At 43.0% G+C, this 22,595-nt stretch overlaps 1 protein-coding gene across 1 annotated transcript in view; it reads right to left on the bottom strand.

The window, feature by feature from the left end:
- Positions 1 to 1,735: 1,735 nt before the first annotated feature.
- Positions 1,736 to 22,595, bottom strand: part of CHMP3 (charged multivesicular body protein 3) — a 547,243-nt gene continuing 526,383 nt past the window's right edge. Inside the window, exon 6 of the mRNA XM_044063986.1 lies at positions 1,736 to 2,547. Coding sequence (XP_043919921.1) covers positions 2,408 to 2,547 — 140 coding nt within the window. The 3' untranslated portion in view covers positions 1,736 to 2,407. The remainder of the gene's footprint in view (positions 2,548 to 22,595) is intronic.

Below are 22,595 nucleotides of genomic sequence, written 5' to 3'. Positions count from 1 at the left end.
CCAGAGGCCCAGTCGGCTCCACATGGGAGTCTGAAGCGGCCTGTGGCTCTGAGGTAGCGGGCACCAGGGGCTGCAAAAGTGCCTCATTGAGAACCGGCGACTGGCCTAATGGAGGCCTTGTCGTCGGTTTTGGATCTCGGATGCCTATCCTTTTCCTTGTCCTTGCGTTTTTTGTAAACTCCGGTCGTCGGCTGTTCCGACGGCATTATATAATTAAATCTTCGGCCAAAGTAATGAAATGCAAAATCGAACCGACGCTTAATAGTGCGTTGGTTAAATCTAGCACAAAACTGACAGCTAGCAACGTTGTGGTCAGGGCCTAGGCAAGGAATACAGTAAGAGTGAAAATCCTTATGAGGTATTTGCTTCCCACAAGAAATACAATTGTTAACTTCTTTTTCTGACATCGGTCTGGAGCAAGAAAAAAGTTTCCCCAACAGGGTACTTAGCTTTAATGAAGACTTCGGTTCTGAAATTTGGATTTGAAAATCTCAGGAGTCGTCCGACCGGCACTAGTGAACTGCTTTTGCTTCGGGCACCGTGCGGCAAGAAAGACTGAAGAAAATGGCGTCAGCTGCATATTTTATACCCCTGGCGCACTGACATCAGGGAAGAGGCGACAGCAACCGACGACCGGACCAGAACTTTGGAATTCAGGCCGACTGCGGGTAGCCTGCCAGCAGAATAACCCAAGAGTAATGACTGCAACAGTGAAACACGATGAACATCATATATGCCCTTTTCCCCACTGTAGTGCGATCCTGGAGCTAGTATATATAGTTAGGGGGGGCGTGGTGGGGGTAGTGTATCTTTTATATTTATGAATCTCATTTCACTGAAACCTAACAATATAAAACCAAAAGTAGGTGAGGAGCTACGCCCCTCACCCCCCCCCAATGTGGGGAGCTGTGCCCCCCCCCCAACTATATATACTAACTCCAGGATCACACTACAGTGGGGAAAAGGGCATATATGTTTTATTTTCCCAACAGTACTTACATTCAGTGAAACATGAGTCAGTGAAATGAGTTTTCAGTGAATTGAGCTTTCAGCGATTTGGTGTCTGTTTTGAAATTCAGTGAATCAAAGTAGATCCATGTGTGTGTGTGTGTGTGTGTGTGTGTGTGTGTGTGTGCGTATATATATATATATATATATATATATATATATATAGAGAGAGAGAGAGAGAGAGAAAAAGAGAGAGATTTTCTTTTTGTACCATATAGATAGAGAGAGAGATTTTCTTTTTGTAACATACCCCTCAAGGAGTAGAAGGGAGAAAGGGAAGAAATAGCAGGAAGCCCCCAGTTTGATGGCAAAATAGTGACTGAGACCGGTCATAAAAGGAGAGAATACTACTGAAGAACTAACAAGGAGGAGGATAAGGTAGATAAGCCTGATAAAAAATGAAAAAAAAATCACTTATCTTTCCACAATAAAATAATGTAGAACCGAGCTCTGAGTCTTCATGACCATATCCATCTCTCGGAGTGGCAAACGAGATCTGAAGGACTGTTAGGATGAGGATGCATTATGGGAAAAGGAGGAGTCTGAGACTTGGAGCCAAAAGTTTAAGTCTAAAGTGTCGATCTACCTAATTGTTGAGGCAGACAAAAAAGAAAGCATTGAATCTTCTGTTGAACAATACAAAAAACATCATTCTAAATGTGCAATGCACTGACTTGTATAAATATAAACACAGTACTGCCTCAGTTCACACATAAATGTCACTGCATACATTACAAAAACAAAAGCAACTTTATTTCTGTCTTTAAATCAGTTTTTTTTACAACAGAAAATTATGACTTTTACAAAATGTTTAAATGGGCAAAGTTAACCCTTCTCCTATACATGTTCTATTTACAGCTTGCACTTACAGTTGCCCTTATTTTTTTGCAGGCCACTTTAATAAGCATGTTGATAAATACAGTTTCAAATGTATATGGCTGTATCACAATGACATTAATACAAGTAACCATATACTTAATCCTGAAACTTCAAAAAGGCATACGTTTGCTTTTTTTCTGCAAATTTGGCAGAAATTATTAAATGTAGCAATATATTTAATGTCTATATTTACAACAAGGCTTTCTGGTAGTAAAAACTTTCTTACTCTGTATACACCAAATTTAGTTTTGAATAACCTTTCGTGGTTAGAAGGCAAACATAATAATACTAATAAAAAAGAAATGCACTAAATTTCTGCAACAAAACAACTGAATAGACAAGTAAACCAAATGTCTGGAGAAAATAAGCGTTTTTGATTTAGTGTCTCAGAACCGTATAAATTTGTGCAATCAGAGGTACATCAATACAAGAGTCAACAAGAAAATATCCAGACCCTTTGCAGAGAACAAGCAGAAATAACTGTGTGTGTGCAAAGCACACACTGGAAAAAGGAAAGAGTTTAGCTACGAAGTGCTGCAAGTCGGGACTGCATTGCCTCAAGGTCTTCCTCTGGTTCTTCATCAGACACGGGTGTGGCCACCATCTCTTTTGGTTCTGGCAAAGCATCTGTAACTTTGCTGGGAGCTTTGCCCAAAGCACCTAAAATAAATGCAAATACAGCTTGAGTTATTACAGCACCAGGAATATAATGAGCATTTAATAACAATGCCTTAGATTAAGCACCAAGAATAGAATGAACATTTAATGACATTGATTCGGATACAGTGCCAAAAATAGAATGAGCAATGAATATGTCTAACTCAAGTACGGCACCAGAAATATAAACAGCATTTAATTACAGTGACTCAGGAACAGCACCAAAAATATAATCAACAATTAATTACAGTGACTCAGATACAGCACCAGGAATATCATGAACAATTAACGTCTACCTCAACAATTAAGAGTTAATAAACTAAAACTGGTAAGATCAGACCATAAACTGATCTCACTGGATATTCACATCCCGACCCCACCCCCTGCCCAGAAAACCACAGTGAAAAACTTCTCTAAAGCAAATTTCACATTCCTCAAAACTGAGGTGGAATCCTTCAAAGCCCCCGGGCCTGTGGAAAATACGGCCCAGACCGCAGAATCCTTTATAAATGCATTCTATGAACATCTTCAGGAATGCATGGATCATGCAATCCCAAATAAAACCAAGACCCACTCCTCCAAAGGCAGACGTCCTGTCTGGTGGACCCCAGCCATAAACAAACTATACAAAAGAAGGAGGAAGCTACTCCATGATAGAGCAAAATCCCAGAAAGGGAAGGCATCTTTGATCAGTATTAGCAAAAAACTAAGGGCACTCATAAAATCGTCTAAGGCCAGCTTCGAGAGAAAAATTGCACAGGACACTAAGGATAATCACAAGGCTTTCTTTAGTTATGTTAGGAACCTGGGTGGGAATTCCCAGATATGCTCAGAATTAGTCCAAAACGACAAAAAATACACAGAACCCACAGACATTGCCAACATCCTAGCTGACAGGTTCAGCGCAAACTCCCCCCCCCCCACCAAAAGGGCAAATATCTATCCCAGCAGATTGCTGCCCCCCTGACATCTCAGATGCTCAGGTAAGAGCCGCCCTTTCCAAAGCAAAAAACACAGCATCAATGGGACCAGACGGTGTCCCGGGCTGCGTCCTACATGAACTCCAAGAATAGCTAAACCCAAACATAAAACTACTGTTCAATCTCAGCCTTACTACAGGATATGTACCCAAAGAGAGGCATACAGCAACAGTGGTCCCTCTCCACAAAGGTGGTGCCTCAATGGACCCTGGAAACTATTGCCCCATAAGCCTGACTTAGCTTGGTCTGCAAAGCTATGGAAAGGATCATCATGGACCTCATAAATAAAGATATTGGGGACCTACAGACACTGGATCCTACCCAGTTCGGCTTTGTTAAGGGCAGATCCTGCCTCTTAAACCTGGTCGACTTCTTTGAAACAGTCACCAAGGCCATTGACGAAGGGAAGGTGGTCCACACAGCCTACCTGGATCTCGTAAAAGCCTTCGATACAATACCCCACTCGGGCATTATAGATAAGCTCACCAGCTTAAATATAAACCCCTATGTCACTAGATGGGTTGCAAACTGGCTCAAGGACAGAACCCACATGGTTAGAATTGCTGGAGCCATGTCAGACTCCAAACCAGTTACAAGTGGCATCCCACAAGGCTCAGTCCTGGGACCTCTCTTGTTTGGTATATATTTCTCGGAGGTACAGGCCAACACAGAAGGACTGTGGCTGACCAAGTTCGCAGATGACTGCAAACTGGGCCATAATCGACTCTCCAGCTGACACAAGCATCCTCCAAAAGGGCCTCATAGAAACAGACAACTGGTGCCAGAGCCATGGCCTCAAGCTAAATGCTAAAAGTGTATAGTCATCCCTTTGGCAAAAACAAAGCGCCCACAAATTACCACATAGGTGGTAATCCATTAAGTACAGAAGAAGTAATTAGGGACCTGGGTACCCAAGTTGATAGCAATCTCTCATTTGACAACCACATGGCCAAAGTGGTTAGAAAAACATTTTATATAGCCCACCTAATCATGAAGGGATTCACATCTAGATTAGGGGAGGTCATCGTGCCTCTTTACTCATCCCTCATCAGGCCCATAATTGAGTACAATGCCCCTTTTGGGATGTACCTTACCAAACACCTGCAGCAACTGGAAAGACCCCAAAAGTACCTCACCAAGAGGATCAAAGGGCTCAAACAGATGCCATATGCTGCCCGGTTAAAGAAACTCCAGCTCTACTCAGTGGCATACCGCCTGCTCAGAGGCGACCTGTGCCTGACGTATAAGGCCATGTCCAACCCGGAATTAAAGGACATGCTGCACCTCAAAAAATCCAAATCCCATCGTGCTACACGCTCGAGAGACTTGAACCTCAGCACTGAAATAAATAGGACATGCTGGAGGGACAGATTCATAACTCCCTTCACTCTGGAATAAAAATCCCAGTCCAGGTTAGGGGGTGACTCTCTTCAAGAGGAATCTTGATGAGTGGATGGGAGATCGTAGGTTTACCCCGGGTATCACTTCTGTGTCACTGTTAGACAGAGGCACAGTATACTAACCTCGAAAAAGGGCAGAGCAAAATTAATTTAAAATGGGTGGCGAAAGCCAAACATACTCTGGCTAGGCTTATAAATGCCCTAGGGCAGATAGCCTAGTATGAACCTATGAACCTAAAACAGACTGCTAAAACAGAATCTGACCAAAGCACAACACTTCAGCTCTGCTCATCTGCTTAACAAACAGTGCATCAGAATCAGATATTTCTCCACTTGAACATGGGATGACGGAATTGAGGACCTGTAGAAATGTCTTAAACAATACAAAGATGCAGAAAAACCATGAAAGGCAGCACAAGGGCTGCTAAAACTAGAAGCAACATATTTATGCTACGAATAATAACAGCAAAAATCAGTTTTCGAATTTCAGGTGCTAAAATTTAATAAAGCTACTAATGTAGTTAAAGGCTAAGGGGTCAGCCACTGCAATCAGACTCTGACAGGAGATTAAGGAATCTATAAACAATACAGCACATGCAACCCTTGAGGATAGAGAAGCTGGTTAAAGAGTAGAAGCCAAAATCTAGAAGCATTTTACTTTATTGTACGGGAGGGTTTTGTACAGAAGCAAGACTTCTGATCCACGGAATTTCATAACAGCTTGTGCTTCTTTACTTTCCTGATAGCAAGACAGGACCTACAGAAATGTATGCCTTTTGATAGACAAAACCAATCTGGGTGAGAGGGCTGTTATTCAGAACAGAAGAACTACACAAGAACCTGGTCAAGCTAGTAAAGTGGTTTGACTGACATTTGTCATTCACAGATCACACTACTAGAACTAAATACTGGGTAACCAGCATACAGACAAAGCTAAGTAACAACTACATACGACCTAAAATGAATGTTAAAATGCAGAATAGTCAGTACAAAAACAAAAAGAATGTGGAAATGCACAGGCATAAAGGTTTTCCATTAAAACATGGAGGATGTGCAGCAACTATAGAGGTAGTCAGAAGATTAAATGTCAGATATGGCAAGCAGTACCTTAATGTATGCAACTTCTGAGGGCAGTCTAGTGCAGCAGTTTCAAAGTCAAATAACCACGGGTGATCTATGAGGATTAGCAAACTCAGGCAAGGGCAACAGTCTTTAAGACAAAAAGAAAGGTAGGTGGTATAGCTGGATGTGATATTTGAGATCTCTGGTCAAGTGGGTCACCATCCAAATAATCCACAGCTAGCACTGCAACTAAGAGGTGACTTTATGCCGTTTTCATATATACTTTCTGGAGAAGAAACAGACACAAAACTCATATCATTCATTTTACTTGACTGGTCAAAAAAGGAAGTAAAATTATTTTGCCCAATCCCATACCTCCTCCTCCTGCAACCATTAAGACCCTACTCTGTACTGGCCCATACATTCCTTCTGAGCCTCCCCCCAAGCATTCTACAAAGCTGGAAGAGGGAGGCGAGAACCAGTGATCATGGCTATCAGCCAGCAGGAGTTAGGATTTCTTTATCTGTATACTCCCAACATACTCCCCTCTCTGCTGGATACAAAGCATGACACCAGTGCTACTCTAGACTCAGTGCAAGCGCAAATGTCAACAAAAAGTACAGCTGTGTACACTTCCCATACATGTACATGTACATGTTTGAGTGTATTCACTGTTGCAGTCCTGATTTATTGGATTTCCTGCACTGGAAGCCCTTGGCCGGCCCAACTACCAGAGTAAAAAAACTCCTTCCTCCCTGAGCTGCCAGACACCTTACCCTGACGTCAGGACAGTTGGGTATAAAGAGAGCCAGCTGATGTCATGACATAATTTTTTTTGTTGCCCCTAGAAGGTAGGAGCCCCGTAGAAGAACCTTAAGCAAGGAATCAGGTTAATGGAAAGTGGAGCCTGTAGGGCATCTCTGCAGAAGGTCTCCTGGAACTGGAGGACAGAGAAAAAGGCTGCTACTATAAGCAGAACAGGGGGTGGAGGGTGTGAGATAAGACAGTGAACACACTCAAACATCTACATTTACGGTAAGTGCATACAACTGTACTATGTTCTATGTGCTTCACTGTCTCATACTTACTTGTGGGATGATTTCCAAAACTGAAATGAGGGTGGTATGTCCTTAATGGGAAGAGAGGATGATCTGCAAGATGGCAGTGGCAAATCCTGCTCTGGACTTGGAGAAGGCTGACAGGTAGTAGTGCTTAATAAAGATATGCATCAATGACCAGTTACTGCTTCCAAAATATCTTTGGTAGGTACTCCCCTCAGGAATGCAGTGGAGGTAGAAGTGGCCCAAGTTGAGTGGGTCCTAACAGATTCAGGGGGCTTTTTGCCATGGCAGGTGTAACAAAAGGAAATACAGTGGGAGGTCCATATGCAGATAGTTTGTTTGGAGACTGGTTTTCCTTCACAGCCCAAGGCAAAGGTAACAAACATTTGTTCTGATTTTGTGAAAGTTTTAGTCCTGTCAAGGCAGTAACAAAGTTGCCTGTGTACATCCAAGGAGTGAAGGATTCTTTCCCCTTGGTTCTGTGGCTTAGGGAAGAAGGTAGACAAGTGCATGGCTTGGTTCAAGGACGTGTTGGTGACCACCTTGGGTATAAAGAAGGATTAGTTCTGAGTGAAACTCTGTCTGGGTGGAAGATAAGAAAGGATTCCACTGCCATCAGGGCTTGCAACTCAGAGACCCTTTTAGCTGAGGTGATAGCCAGTAAAAGGGCAGTCTTCCATGTCAAGAAATTTAAATCAGCCGAAGCAGCTGTTTCAAAGGAAGGTAATGTCAATTTTTCTAGAACGAAGTTGAGGTCCCAATGAGGGTAGGCTGCCACCTGGGAGGTCTGATGTGCAGTACTCCCCTAAGGGACGGTTTCATTAGGGGATGGCAGAAGATAGGAGGAAGAGTAGGGATGTGGGCTGAAATGGCAGAAGCGTGCATCTTAATGGATGAGAAGGATAGGCCTTTGTCCACCAAGATAGCCAGGTACTCCAAAATGTCTGAGATGCTGGTTGAGACAGGGTTGAGACCTTGCTGCTGACACCAAACACAGAATCTTTTCCCACTTGGCAGAGTATGTTTTCCTAGTACTGGGTCTTCTAGACTCTAAGCATATTACTCACCTGACTACTCAGAGATTTGTTCAGGGTAGACTTTTGATGAATTATCCAGGCTGAGAGTTTGAGCGTCTACAGGCTGAGGCTGCACAAACTTTCCCTTTGCCTGAGTCAGCAGATCCACTCTCTGGGGTAACTGCCAACGTTTTTCTTTGGTTAAACTTCGTAGCAGGGGGTACCAGTGCTGGCTGGGCCACTCTGGAGCTATCAGGATGACCCTCGATCCTTCATCTCTGATTTTTAGGATGACTCTTGCAAGGAGAGGCAGAGGAGGAAATGCATAAAGAAAAAGGTGGCTCCAGAGGAAGAAGGCATCTGTCCTCTAGGCTGTGTGAAGCTTGTTCCTAGAACATAATCTTTTTAACTTAGTGTTTTCATTAGTGGCAAAGAGGTCCGTTTGAGGTGATCCCCATTTCTGGACTATGCTGAGAAATGTTTCCTGATGCAGCTGCCACTCGAAGGGATCCATTAAGTGTCTGCTGAGGCAGACTGCTAGTGTTCTGAGCCCCATGAAGGTACTGAGCCATCAGCCGCAACCCTAAAACATTGGCTGTCTCCCAGATCTACATTGCCAGCTGGCAGACAGGGTAGGAGTGGGTGCCCCCTTGTTTGTTTATGTACCACATGATTGTTGTTTTGTCTGTTTTGATAAGAAGGACTCCGGGTTTTCAGTGATCCTTGAAGGCCACCATGCTCTTCTGTACTGCCATCAATTCCTTCCAATTTATGTGCTTGTGTCTGAACTGCTCTTCCCACATGCCCTGGGATAGGATGTGCTAGAAATGGGCAACCCAGGCTGTGTCTGATGCATCTGTGCTTAAGGTTTGGCCTGAGGGATGAACCTGAAGGAGAGACCCTGGTTCTGTGCACATGCTCGTGCCCACCATGCCAGTTCCTCCCTGAGGCAGGGAATTAGCTGAATCTCTGTCTCCAGGGACTGTGAGTGCTGGCACCCCAGATTGCTGGGGTACCACTGAAGCTTCCTCATGTGTAGTCTTGCCCAGAGGGATCATTAGTATACAGAATGCCAAGTAGGCCAGTGATCTGAGGAATTCCCTGGCTGAAAGGAACTGCCTGTGCATAATGTCCTGGAAGTATTGGGTTAAGAAGGAAGCCTTGTCTGGGGGAAGGAAGGCCTTATGGAGGAAGGAATCCAGCAGAGCCCCCAGGAAAACTAACCCCGTGGAAGGGTTTGTGTTGGATTTGCTGAGGTTTATGGTGAACCCTAGTGAAGAGAATAGGGACTCGATGAAGGCCAGAGCCTGGAGGAGCTTGGTATGATTTGTGGCCTGAATGAGGCAGTTGCCCAGATAAGGGTAAATTTGGATGCCTCTTGTTCTGCAGAAGGCAATCACAGGGGCCAAACATTTTGTGAAGACCCTGGGAGCAGTAGACAAGCCAAAGTGCAGATAATTGAAAGTGACTGGAACCTGCTCTGAAGAGAAGAAAGCATCTGCAGGAATCTTCTACAGCAATATGTAAGTAGGCAACTTTCATGTCTATGATGACCATTACAGCCTGAGGTGTGATCGTGGGAAGAAGCTTTTGAAGAGTAAGCATTCTGAAATTTGGAACTAGTAGGGACTGACTGAGGATGGACAGATCCAGGATAAGGCAACCAAGAGCCTTTTTTCCTGGGGATGAGGAATAGCCTGGAGTAAAACCCTTTTCCTATCTGGTGGCCTGGTACTGGTTCCAAAGAGCCCTGAGATAACAGCATGTGAATCTGAAAAATGGCCACTGCCCTTTGGTTTTGTGGCACATCGGGGTAGTCTGAGAATTTTAATGGTTCTTTGAAAGTGAGCTTGTAGCCGTTTGAGACTACTTCCAGAACCCACTTGTCAGAGGTGATATAGGCCCAGTTTTTCCTGTAGAGTAAGTCTTCCTCCTAATCTTCCTCCTATCTTGTCCGGGTTGGTTTTGGGGGTGGGGGTTAAGTCACTGCTGATCTCCGCTAGGGCCTTGTGGCCTAGAAATACCCAGCCTGGGTGTTCCTGAAGACCAATGTCTTGCTCTCTGCAATTGCTGTTTCTCCTTATGAGGCCTCACCCTTCAAGTTTTCCTCTGACTGGGTTTTGTTTGGGAGGGAAAGGACCAATGCTTAGTGGGAAAATTCCTACTGAACCTAGGTGGCTGGACTTGGAGGAAGTCTTTGACAGTTTGCATGGATTTTTCTTTATCCTACATCTTTTTCAAGACCGCTTCAACCTTGGGTGCAAAAAGGGAGTCCTTATCCATGGAGGCATCTAGCAGTTTAGATCTGGCATCCTCTGGTTAATGTCTGTTCCTTAAACCAAGCATGCATTCTGATGACTGAGCCAGAGACGGCAGCTCAGGAAGATGCCTCTAGGGCATCATATCTGCAGTACAAGGAGTGCCTAGCTACCTGGGAACTGGAATGGCAGAGATCCAGTAATTCCTTGGAGGTGTTCTTGTCCTCCAGGGAGGAAATCTTTTATTCATTTTTTCCAAAATACTCTGCTGGTATTTTATCATATGGAATTGGTAAACTAATGGCCCTCGTTAGCTAGGGTAGAGGAAGTGTAAACCTTCTTCCCAAATCTGTCAAGGACCCTGCTTTCTTTGGGTTTTTAGAAGTATTAGCCGTAATTCCTTTGAGGCCTGGGGTGACAACCTCTGGGTCAGAAGAGGGGTTCTTAGAAAGGAATTTATGTGAGTCCAGTACCCTGTAAAACCTGTCTGGTTTATGAGGGGCTGGGAGAAGAGAGGCTGGATTGAGAGATGATTCCATGAAGACATCTTCCACCCCTTCCAAAACTGGAGGGACAACCAAGGGTTTGTGTTGAGGGAGATCAAGGAACTCCCTGGCCCTATTTTTTGCTTGGGGGTATTCCTGTGCCAGCTATTGGACAAACTCTCTCATGGAATGCAGTGTTTCCCTAAAGGTAATGTCCTCAGGGAGTGAAGCAGAAGGTTAACAAACACCTCTGCTTAGGTTCATAGGTGTGTACTAGGCTAATGGCCCTGGAGCCTTTACAAGCCTAGCCCACAGTATTACCCTGGCATCAAGAACCCAACCTTAGTTTCCAGTGCCTCTGTCGAGTAAAGCCACTGGAGTGATCCCTGGGGTGAATTTTCTATTTCCCATGCACTCATCAAGATTTCTCTTGAAGAAGGTCAGTGAGGTGCTCTGCTTGACATGTATGGGAAGTCTATTCCATAGCATGGGCAGTCTCTGGGTTATGAACCTGTACCTCCAGCATGTTCTGTTGATTGTAGTAATGAGGTTGCGGTCGCTGGAGCGTGTGGTGTGGAGGGATTGGTATTTCTTTAGTAGCAGCATTTCTAACAGAGCTGGGTCAGACATGGCTTTGTAAATCAAGCAGAGATCGCCTCTAAGTAGGTGATATGAGACAGGGAATAGTTAGTTTTTTGAGTCTGTCCATACAGGACAAATGTTTAAGGCCTAGGAGCCCCTTTGTGAGGTACTTTTGCGGCCTCTCCAGTTGTTGCAGGTGTTTAGTGAAGTACATGCCAAATGGGATATTGTACTCAATGATTGGCCTAATGAGGGAAGAGCAGAGGAAGACAATGACCTCTTTCTTCCTGGATGCAAAACCCTTAGTAATGAGATGTGCCACATAGAAGGACTTTCTGACCACAGTGGCAATATGATGGTCAAAAGAGAGGTTGCTGTCAAGTTGTGTTCCCAGGTCTCTTATAACGCCTTCTGTGTTCAGTGGACTACCATCGATGTGGTAATTCATGGGAACCGGGTTTTTCCCAAAGGGGATGATGACACATTTTTTGGCATTGGGCTTAAGGCCACGGCTTAATCAGAATCCTCAAAGGAGGTAAGAAAGGGTTCATCATCAAGGACTATCTTCCTGATCAGAGTCCTCATCTGAGTCAGGGGGTTCTGAAAAGGTCTCAAGTGTAGGGTCCATTTTCCTTTTTCCTCGTGAAGAATGGGGGGGAATGCCTGCATCTGACCATAGAAATAAGGTCCTTGGCCATCCTGACCAAATCCTCCTGATAACCTGTGGGGCGGGAGCCAGTAGGCCTAAGCACAGTACCTGAAGTCCAGCTCTTGCCTTGGGCCTGTACATGTCCGCTACTCTGACGCCAGTCTCATTGAAAGAAATACTCAAAAGGGTCTCAACAGAGACCTGCACCACCACCTCGCTTGCAGAAGGGGGCTACAAAGGCATCTCTCCTTCCAGACAATGAGCCTTGGGAGATTGGCGGATGGAGAAAGGGAGGCCCTAAGCCTGGGTTCTTTTTTCCTTCTTTCTCTTAGGAAGTTCAACCTTGGGATGACCAACGGACATTATTGCACGATGGGAAGCAGATTACTAACTAAGGTGCTTAGATGAGATTTCAGCCCTACTCCTTATAGTCTTAGTATTGAAAAGAGTGCACAGACAGCAATCTGGGATATCATGGTTTGGGCTTAAACAAGCAACACACAAGGTATGAAAGTCTCTGCATGGGATTTGTTTAGCACAATGGAGTTGTTAATTCTGACTCATGTCAGATAAAGTTAAGAAAAAAAAGAGTTCCCCAGTGGGGTACTTAGCTTTACAAGAATTTCTCATGCTGGTGTGGACCGACCGATACACTCAACTGCTTTGGGCTCCGATGGCAAGAAAGACTGATGTCATGGCATTGGCTGGCACCCTTTATACCCAACTGTAATGATGTCAGGGTTGCGCATCTGCCAGCTCAGGGAGGAGGGAATTTTTTACTCTGGTAGTTGGGCTGATCAAGGGCTCCTGAAGAAGGGAATAGTACAGTTGTGTACACTTACCATAAATGTAGATGTTCGAGCGTATTCACTGTTGCAGTCATTACATTTGGGTTATCTGCTTGCAGGTAGCCCTCAGTCGGCCTGATTAACAAAGTCTTGGGTCCTGCGTCGGTTGCTGTCCCTTCTTCCATGACGTCAGGTCGTCAGGGGTATAAAACATGCAGCGGACGCCATTACATCAGTTTTTCTTGCCCCAGATGTCAGGTGCCCCCCAAATGGGGAGCAATATATATATATACATATATATATATATATATATATATAGACATATATATGTATATATATATATATAGATATATATATGTATATATATATATATATATATATAGATATATATGTATGTATATATATATATATATATATAGATATAGATATATATATGTATTTATCTATGTATCTATGTATATGTATATATATATATATATATATATATACATATATATATCTATATATATACATATATATGTCTATGTATATATATATAGATATATATATATGTATATAATTTAAAACACAAAAAAAATATACCTCCAAACAAAAGCGAATACACCAAAAAGGCTTTTAAGCATAGTAAAAGAAAGGAGAGGTACAGTAAGAGAAAAATAGGGGGCTGGAGGGTGGGTAACCAGGACTGCAACAGTGAATACACTCGAACATCTACATTTATGGTAAGTGTACACAACTGTACTATGTTCTTCGTGTTTCACTGTTGCAGTCATTACATTTGGGTAGAATCCCAAAGCTATGGTTGGGAGGATGGATTTATACATCATTAGGAGCAGCTATAAGGCCCTGCAGGACAGCAGTGGCAAAGCCAGCTCTGGATTTAAAGAAGTGAGGTAAATGGTAATGTTTGGTGAACGTATGAACTGAGCTCCAGGTAGCAGCTTCAAGAATGTCGCTGGTAGGAAACCCTCTGAGAAAGGCTGCTTAAGTAGATGCAGCCCTGGTGGAATGAGATCTGATCCTCTTGGGGATAGGTTTACTATGGTGCATATAGCAAAAATGAATACAATGGCTTATCCATTTGGAAATAGTCTGCTTTGAAATAGCCTTTCCCTCTGCCCCTGCAGCAAATGCCACCAACAGTTGTTCAGATTTTCTTAGAGATTTTTCTTAGAGATTTTGTCCTGTTTAAGTAGAATCTGAGTTGTCTGCGTACATCCAATGAATGCAGAATCTGCTCACCCTTGTTCTGTGGATTGGGAAAGAAAGTTGGCAGATGAATGGTCTGATTAAGAGCCACACTGGATACCACCTTAGGCATAAAAGATGGTCCTGAGAGCCACTCTGTCCGGATGAAAAATAATGAAAGGCTGCACTGCAATAAGAGCCTGTAATGCTGAAATAAGTGACTGCTAAAAGGAAAGCTGTTTTCCAAGAGAGAAATTTTAGTTCCGCAGTAGCGGCTGGCTCAAAAGGAGGAAGAGTGAGTTTTTCCAAAACAAAACTGAGGTCCCATGCAGGAGTTGGTGCTCTCCTGGGAGGTCTTAAATTTTTGGCCCCTCTGAGATACTGCTTTAGCAGGGGATGAGAGAAGAGGGGAGTTTCTGTGTTGTAATGAGCTGAAATGGCAGAAGCATGGATTTTTATGGAAGAAAAAGATAGGTCCTTGTGAAACATCTCAGTTAAGTATTGCAGAATCTGAGGAATATTGGGCATTGCTGTGCTTATTCCTTGTGATTGGTTCCAGGCACAGAATCTTTTCTATTTGTCAGCATAAGATTTTCTAGTACTAGGCCTTCTAGCCTCCAAAATGACATCCATCACAGGTTTGCGGAGAGATGTCAAAGGTGAAATTAGTTGATTAGCCACACTGCAAGATTCAAAGTTTAGAGCCGAGTGTGCAGAATTTGGTAGTTCTGCTGAAACAGTAGGTAAGGTGTCTGAGGCAGGTGCCACGGAGGAAGGTTTGACACATTGCGCAGGAGTGGGTACCAGTGTTGGCGAGGCCAGTCTGGAGCAATCAGAATAATTTTTTGTTTGTCCTGTCTAACTTTTAGTAGGACTTTGGAGACCAGAGGCAGAGGGGGAAAAGCATAGACCGATAGGTTTTTCCAGCTGAATGATAGAGCATCCACTTGCCAAGCTTTTTTGTGATGAACTCCTGTGCAGAATTTGTCCAACTGATAGTTCTGGGGTGAGGCAAAAAGATCTATGCCTGGGCTCCCCCATTTGCGTGTCAACATGTTAAAAACGTGTGGTTCCAGTTTTTATTTGTGTGGGTCCATAAGATTTCTGCTTAGTTTGTCTGCCAAAGTATTTAGCTTTCCTGGCAGGAATTGAGCTTGTAGATGTATCTGATAAGTCAATGCCATGTTCCACAATGCCATGGCTAGTCTGCAAAGGGGGTAGGAATGTGCACCCCCCTGCTTGTTTATGTACCACATAACTGTGGTATTGTCTGTCTTTATTATTAGTTGTCCTGGATGAAGGTAATCCTTGAAGGCTGTCGGAGCATTCTGTACAGCTAGCATCTCTTTCAGATTGACATGTAGGTGCATTTGATTTGAGCTCCATTTGCCCTGAATGCACTTTCCTGCCAGATAAGCCCCCCAAGCATAGTCTGATGCATCTGTAGTTAGGGTTTGGTTGCAGGGAGTGGAGTGAATGACAGTCCCTTCTTTTGGTGGCAGGCTTCTGCCCACCATAGGAACTCTAGTTGCAGGCAAGGTATAATAGGAATCATTGTTTCCAGGCTGTGTCAATGCTGACTCCATAAACATTTTAAGTACCACTAACGTTTCCTCATATGCAGTCTTGCATATGGAATTAGAAGAATGCAGGAGGCCATGAACCCCAAGGCCTGCAGAATTTGCCTTGCAGATAGCAGGGTTTTTGTGGCCACCTGTTTGAAGTAAGTCACCAATTGAATTTGCTTTTCTGGCATAAGGTAAGTCATCTGGGCAGTTGTATTCAAGCTTCACCCAGGAATGTAATTTTTTGAGAGGGTACCAGTTGTGATTTCTTTTCGTTTATGGTGTACCCTAGACAAGTCAGAACCCGTTTTACAAATTCCAGATGCTTTAGAAGAATGTCCTTGTTTTCTGCCTGAATTAGACAATCGTCCAGGTATGGATATAGTTGAATATTTCTTTGCCTGCAAAATGCAATTACTGGAGCCAGGCACTTTGTGAAGACCCTGGGCACAGTAGATAAGCCAAAGGGCAGTGCAGAGATGATGTAATGCAAGTAACCTGCTTTGAAGCGGAGGTATCTTCTGCAAGATTCCCTGATTGGAATATGCAGGTACGCCTCTTTTAAGTCTAGAGTTACCAACCAGGCATCTTTGCCTAGCATAGGTAGTAACTGCTGAAGAGTCAGCATCTTGAATTTTGGAATGTCTAGAAATGTATTTAGAGTGGATAAGTCCAGAATTGGAAGCCATGATCTGTCTTTTCTGGGTACCAGGAAAAGTCTTGAATAGAAACCTTGTCCCTTTTTCTCTTCTGGTACTGGCTGAATAGCCCCCATATTCATGAGGGACAGAACTTGTTTTTGGGCCTCTGTCCACTGATTTGGGGGCAGATCTGGCCATCCGTTTGGGATTGGCAACATGTGGAAATGAAATCTGTATCCCTGGGATACTGTATTTAAAACCCATTTGTCCCGGGTAATCAGTTGCCAGTTGCGTGCATGAAGTGCCAGTTTTCCCCCCAAAGGGGCTGCTAAAAGATAAGTGCTTGATGATTGTAGAGGAAAGTCATTGAGACTGTTTACCATAGGGTGGTGCCTTGTTGCTTCCAGATTTGGAGGTGGAGGCACCCCCATTGTTTTGTTCTAAAATTTCCTTGTGACTGAAACCTGGAGCCTTTGGAATGTCTGGATTTGACTTGAGCGGCTCTCGAGGGAACTGGAAAGGACCAGTTCTTAGTAGGCCAGTGCCTATTAAATCTGGGAGGCTGCACTTGTAAGAAATCTTTCACAGTTTGCATAGATTTAGCTTTATCTTACATATTTTTTAAAACTTCTTCAGCCTTATTACCAAAGAGGCGGTCCTGTTGTAAAGGAGCATCCAACAATTTTGCTTTAACATGGTCAGGCAGATTTTGCTCTTTGAGCCAAGCATGCCTTCTTAGCACAGATCCAGTTACAGCAGCCCTGCAAGAGGCCTCCAAGGAATCAAAACCACATTGCAAAGTATGTTTGCCAACTTGTTCAGCTGAATGTAATAAATCCTGCAAATCTTCATTTTCCACACAGTCAGAGATTAACATCATTTTCTGTTTAAGTAGTCCCATGACATGCTGTTTATATTTAAGCATATGAAATTGACAGTTTAAAGCCCTGATTGCCAAGGTTGCAGACATGTAAACCTTCTTACCCCATCTATCCAGTGCCCTGGAATCTCTATCAGAAGGGGTAGGATTTTTAGCAGTAGAGGCCTTAACGCCCTTGGGACCCTGAGAAATGGTTTCAAGATCAGCAGTAGGGTTTTTGAAAAGGAATTTGTGGGAGTCAGAAACCCTGTAGTATCTGTCTGGCTTACTAGGAGCCGGAGGCAGAGAATCAGGAGTCATACTAGATTCTGAAAAAACATAATCAACAATATCTAAAACAGGAGGTATAGCCAAAGGCCTATGCTGAGGAAGAAGAAGAAAATCCCTAAGTCTCTTTTTAGATTCAGAGAAATCCTGACTTTCCCAGTGGAAATGTTCCCTTAAGGTATGTAAAGTTTCTCCAAAAGAGAAATCCTCAGGGGGAGAAGCAGAAGGGATGGAATCTTCTGCATCAGAGTCCTCATAAGTAGGTATAAATTAATCCTGTTCAGTAGAAGAATCAGAAAAAATAGAATCCTGATCTGAAGATTCATAGTCAGCGCCTTGCCTAGGGCCTCTTAGCAGGAGGGGTTGGCTACCCCTGATCAAGGTAATTAAATCTTCAGCCATTTTGATAATTTGCTTTTTAGGCATTGGGGCCTGCACTCGTGGCCCAAGCATCGGTTTTTAAGACATAGAAGTAGATTTTGGCCTTAGTTTTGAAGATGGCATTGGTTTAATATACAAATCTTTAGGCCTGAAAACACCCTCAGAAGCCAGTGCCTGCACAGCTGCTCCGGACCCATCTAAGGTAGAGACATCCATGGGTTCAATACTTAAAGCATCTCGTGGCATACCGGACTCCGAATGCATCTCAGTAGAGGCCTGTGAATCAAAAGTAGCAGGTATCAGGGGCTGCGAAAGCACCTCACTGAGTACCGGCGAACTAGCGACTGGCTTAGGAGAAGCGTCATCAGTTTTGGACCTCAACGGTCTGTCTGTCTTTTACTTTGTGTTTTTTAGGTATTCTGGTAGTCAGATTGCTAACACATGTCATTTCCGGATAGTTAAATCGTGATCCAAAATATTTAGAAGCAAAAATATACCGACATTTAATAGTGCGTTGATTAAATCTAGCACAAAACCGACAGCAAGGTACGCTATGATCAGGGCCTAGGCAAGGAATATAGTACAAATGAAAATCCTTATGATGTATTTGCTTCCCACAAGTAATGCAATTATTAACTTTTACTGACATTGGTAAGGACCAAGAAAAGGTTTCCCCAACAGGGTACTTAGCTTTTAGTTGAAGACTTCCGTTCTGAAACTCGAAAACAAAAATTTCAGGGGTCGGCTGACCGGCACTTGCAAAACTGTTTCTGCTTCGGGCACCACACGGCAAGAAAGACTGATGTAATGGCGTCGGTTGCATGCTTTATAACCCTGACAACCTGACGTCATGGAAGAAGGGACAGCAATCAACACAGGACCCAAGATTTTGTTAATCAGGCCGATTGAGGGCAACCTGCCAGCAGATTACTCAAATGTAATGACTGCAACAGTGAAACACGAAGAACATCAGCACCTAAACTATGACTGGCAAAATGATTATAAACTTTTCCACATATCACACAATTGTTAAAAATGAAGATTTCAGGTAATATTTGAAGTGATGTCAAACATTTAAATAACTTATCCAACTCTGGCCTGCCTGCATGTCTGCTTATTAGATATAATATGGTGCTTACCTAAAGTAGTTGCAGTTACCACCATACAGCGATTCGAAAGTGGACAGAATTTCTCAAATACCCTAACTACAGCAGCAGACCAAGATAAATGAACTCTAATCCTTCATTTACTAAGCAGCTGTATTCTGAATTAATGTCAAACTACATTAACTTTTTTTAATTTCTCCAAGTCTTTTGGGTTTCTAATACCATAACAGGAATGAACCCCATTCCTAAGTCAAAGTATGATTAAAGTTTATGAAATTAGTATTGTTTCACTTTTTGATGTCAGCCAGTAGTGCTCTTCACAACACCCGCAATGTGCCCAGAAATGACTCCTCCTGCAATTTGTATGGAGTTACATGCACTGGTAGCATATTCAAATATGACTGTAGACTTCTTTTTAAGAGCTGTTGCTCCTACTACTATTGGAACTGTCTGGGTATCTTTCTTGCACATTGCTCTTGTTTCTGCCTGCAAATCCTGATATTTTATGACTTTGTGTCTCTCTGTACGCAAGACACTGTAGTCACTGGGTGTGGTGATTTCAATGATCAATGCTACTTTTGTCTTCTTTTCTTGGACCACTATATCTGGTTTTCTAACATCTATCTTTTGAACTGTTGGTAATGGATGACCCCATGTGATGTAGACTTCTTCATTTTCTATGATGCTTTGTGGCTCATGTTTCCAGTGTTTTTCAGCCACTTCAATACCATAATGTTTGCACAATCCCCAGTGCAACAATCTTGCCACATTATTATGCCTTTCAGTATACAGTCCTTTTGCCATTAGTACATCACAACCAGCAAGAAGGTATGCGAGTGTTTCCAATTCTGTTTTACAAAACCTACATTTGTATGTTTCTCATACATGTTCAACGGACTTTGTAAACCAATGTGTACGCAGCCCACTATTTTGGGCCGCCAGTATTAACCTTTCATTTCTTGGTTTGAATTCACCTTTCCTTAACCATTCCCACGTTAATTCCTGATCAACATGAGGTTCCTCCAGAGGTTTTCCACACTTGCTACTATATTTATGTATTTTCCACATTTCTTGCCTTCTCATCTGGTCCTTCACCTTATAGTCTTTCGTTTTTTGGCACATTCAGTTGCGGTCTGATTTTTAACTACTGGTTTTATTTCCATTCCTACTTGACGCCGATATCCTTCTGCTAGATTATAAGCAGAAAAGTCATCTTAAATTTAGTCTCCTCATGTTTCAAAACTCTGTGAGGTCACCAGATATGTGTGGAGACCCATGACTGCAGACCTATACAATGTAACTCTGTTAGAATAAAAGGATGTATAAGAAATCTGCATGATCCTTACAGCAACTACTATACACCAGATCAGGGTCTAAAGCCTTGGGCTGGGATTCATACAGAAGTGAAACACACTCAAGCAGCATTACAAATACAAATGGCAACATGGAGTACACAACTTTACTCAAATGGGATAGCTGAGTAGCACAGTAGCCATGTAATAAGATCAGTCTGTATAGGGTTGGCTTAATGGTTACAGTGTTCACCCTACCTCACAGACAAAGTTGTACAAGAGAATTCAGTAATCATACAAGTAAGGTCAACACTAAGCAGTGCTCCACACATATGGTCACACCAGAATACCATCTACAGTGTGTTAAGGGGGACCCATATATACATGGCAATCTTTATGATGGATAAATGGAGTGTAAAAAGGGTACACAAGAAAGTAGGAAAAGCCATTTTAGCAAGCAAAGGGACAGACAGAAAGGAGGTATTTAGAACTAGACAGGATGTGGGCAGGTAACTTTTTTGTAAGAAAAGCCCCTTTTTTCTTTCTCGTATAGAAAAGATGACGAAGAGGAATGGTGACAGGAACAACGGACGTAGGAAAGACAGGGCAAGTGATTGTGTAGGAGCTACCAGTATAAAAGGACACAAAAATAGGGTGGATGTGTACCCATATTTACGATGGAGATACATAGAATGGGCAGAGACAGACACACAGACAGTGGACAAATGCCGATGGAAAGGGATGGACAAAATACATGGTATGGGTGAGCACAAAACATGGAGAAAATACTAAACTGGGGATCGGATGGGGTACAGGCAATGTGTGGGCAATCATCCAGCCAAAAAAAAACTACATTGACCAATCACCAGCAGAAGGATAAGCATGGCCAGAAGTGTAGGTGTATCCCTCCTCCCAATAGTCTGCAGCAGCTGGCTGAACGATTCAGATATCTGTTCCAGGAAGTGATTAGAGGTGACAAGCTAAGAATCCAGCACCTCTTGTAGTTATGGCTGGGTCACAACAGAAAATGGAATTGGACTACTTGCCAGAAGGAGGTCACCACTCCATCATCCAGTGATGCAGTCTATTTCCCATCATCATTCCTAGCTACAGACAAAGCAGGGGCAGCAACTCATTGAGGCACCTACTCTACCTCTTCTTCTGGACTAGCAGAGTGCAGACAACATGTGAGGGGTGTCATAAGTGTATTAGTCCAAGAAGTGTAACAGCTACATATCAGAGGAGAACATACATTAGTAATATAAACTGTGCTTTGCTGCCAGTCTGTGCAGCCTCCTGTGGCAGCCCACATGATTATCTTCCCATTTTGTCTGTGCTAGGAGAAAAAAGGGCACACTACTGAACTATGACAGTAAAATAAAATGTGGCAACACAATATATACCACCCACCCTCCTTCAGCTATATCCCATAAGCTGTTTTCCAGAAGCCAGATAGGTGTGTGCCCCTTATCTATAGGTATACATGGCTACACAGCGATATTACTTTGGAACATGGTGACAGCGGTTACATGTCCACTATCACCATATATATGAATTCCATACACAGCTTCACCATACATATCAATCATATTACAGACAGACCTGCAGGTATCAGGGAAAAATAATGCACTTGACACTGAATTAATTTTCACCACCACCAAGTCTACACATAGTAGCCCCTCACAGTACCCCACTATAAAAAGCAATGACACATGGCAGACATATCTGCAAATATGTGAAGCACATCTTTACATGATACCGAAAAAAAATGCAAGAGACTCTAAAACAGACACTTTTGCCTGCTACTCAGCGACAGATGTCATCAGGGTGGCAGTATCACAGGTCATCATACCAATGATTGAACTGAATTCCCACAGACATGCAAGGTTATACCAGGAATCAACTGACAGAATGGAATAACAGAAGTTTCCCAACACTTGCTCCCAAAACTCTCTGTGACGGAGACAGAGCATAATCTTGGACTCCCTCATGTACTAGGTCAGTACTATGTGCTGGGCAATAACAGAAGTTGCCACTGTCACATGATTATACAAAGAGACTGACTGCGAATCACTCCTTTAATCTGAGTTGTGAATCATGTGTACAGCAGGCCTTTGTTGTGCAGTTACACCATGTGCATACAGGCACAATTCACCTGCACAAGCCTGTATCACTTATATCCATGGATGCATGCCTCGTAAACCACCTGCACTCTTTGGTTGCACTACACAAAAGCTTAAATAAGTGATTTAGATGCATTCTTGGTATGTGGGCTCATTTGCCTAGAATATTTATCCCACTATAAAACTACAGAGTTTGTGTGTGTGGTGTCATTTTGAATTTTATCTAGTGCATGACTTTCAGTAAGTCTACTAGTTGATAAAGGTCTTTGGCATACAGATGTATTATGGGTTTTATGATAACATGCATTACCCAACCATCTTAAAGAT

The sequence above is a fragment of the Protopterus annectens genome, chromosome 2.part2, assembly GCF_019279795.1.
Source record: "Protopterus annectens isolate FY-2018-M chromosome 2.part2, PAN1.0, whole genome shotgun sequence".
Taxonomy (NCBI): domain Eukaryota; kingdom Metazoa; phylum Chordata; order Ceratodontiformes; family Protopteridae; genus Protopterus; species Protopterus annectens.
The sequence above is the reverse complement of the archived record's forward strand: the minus strand, read 5'-3'. Positions and strand labels throughout refer to the sequence as shown.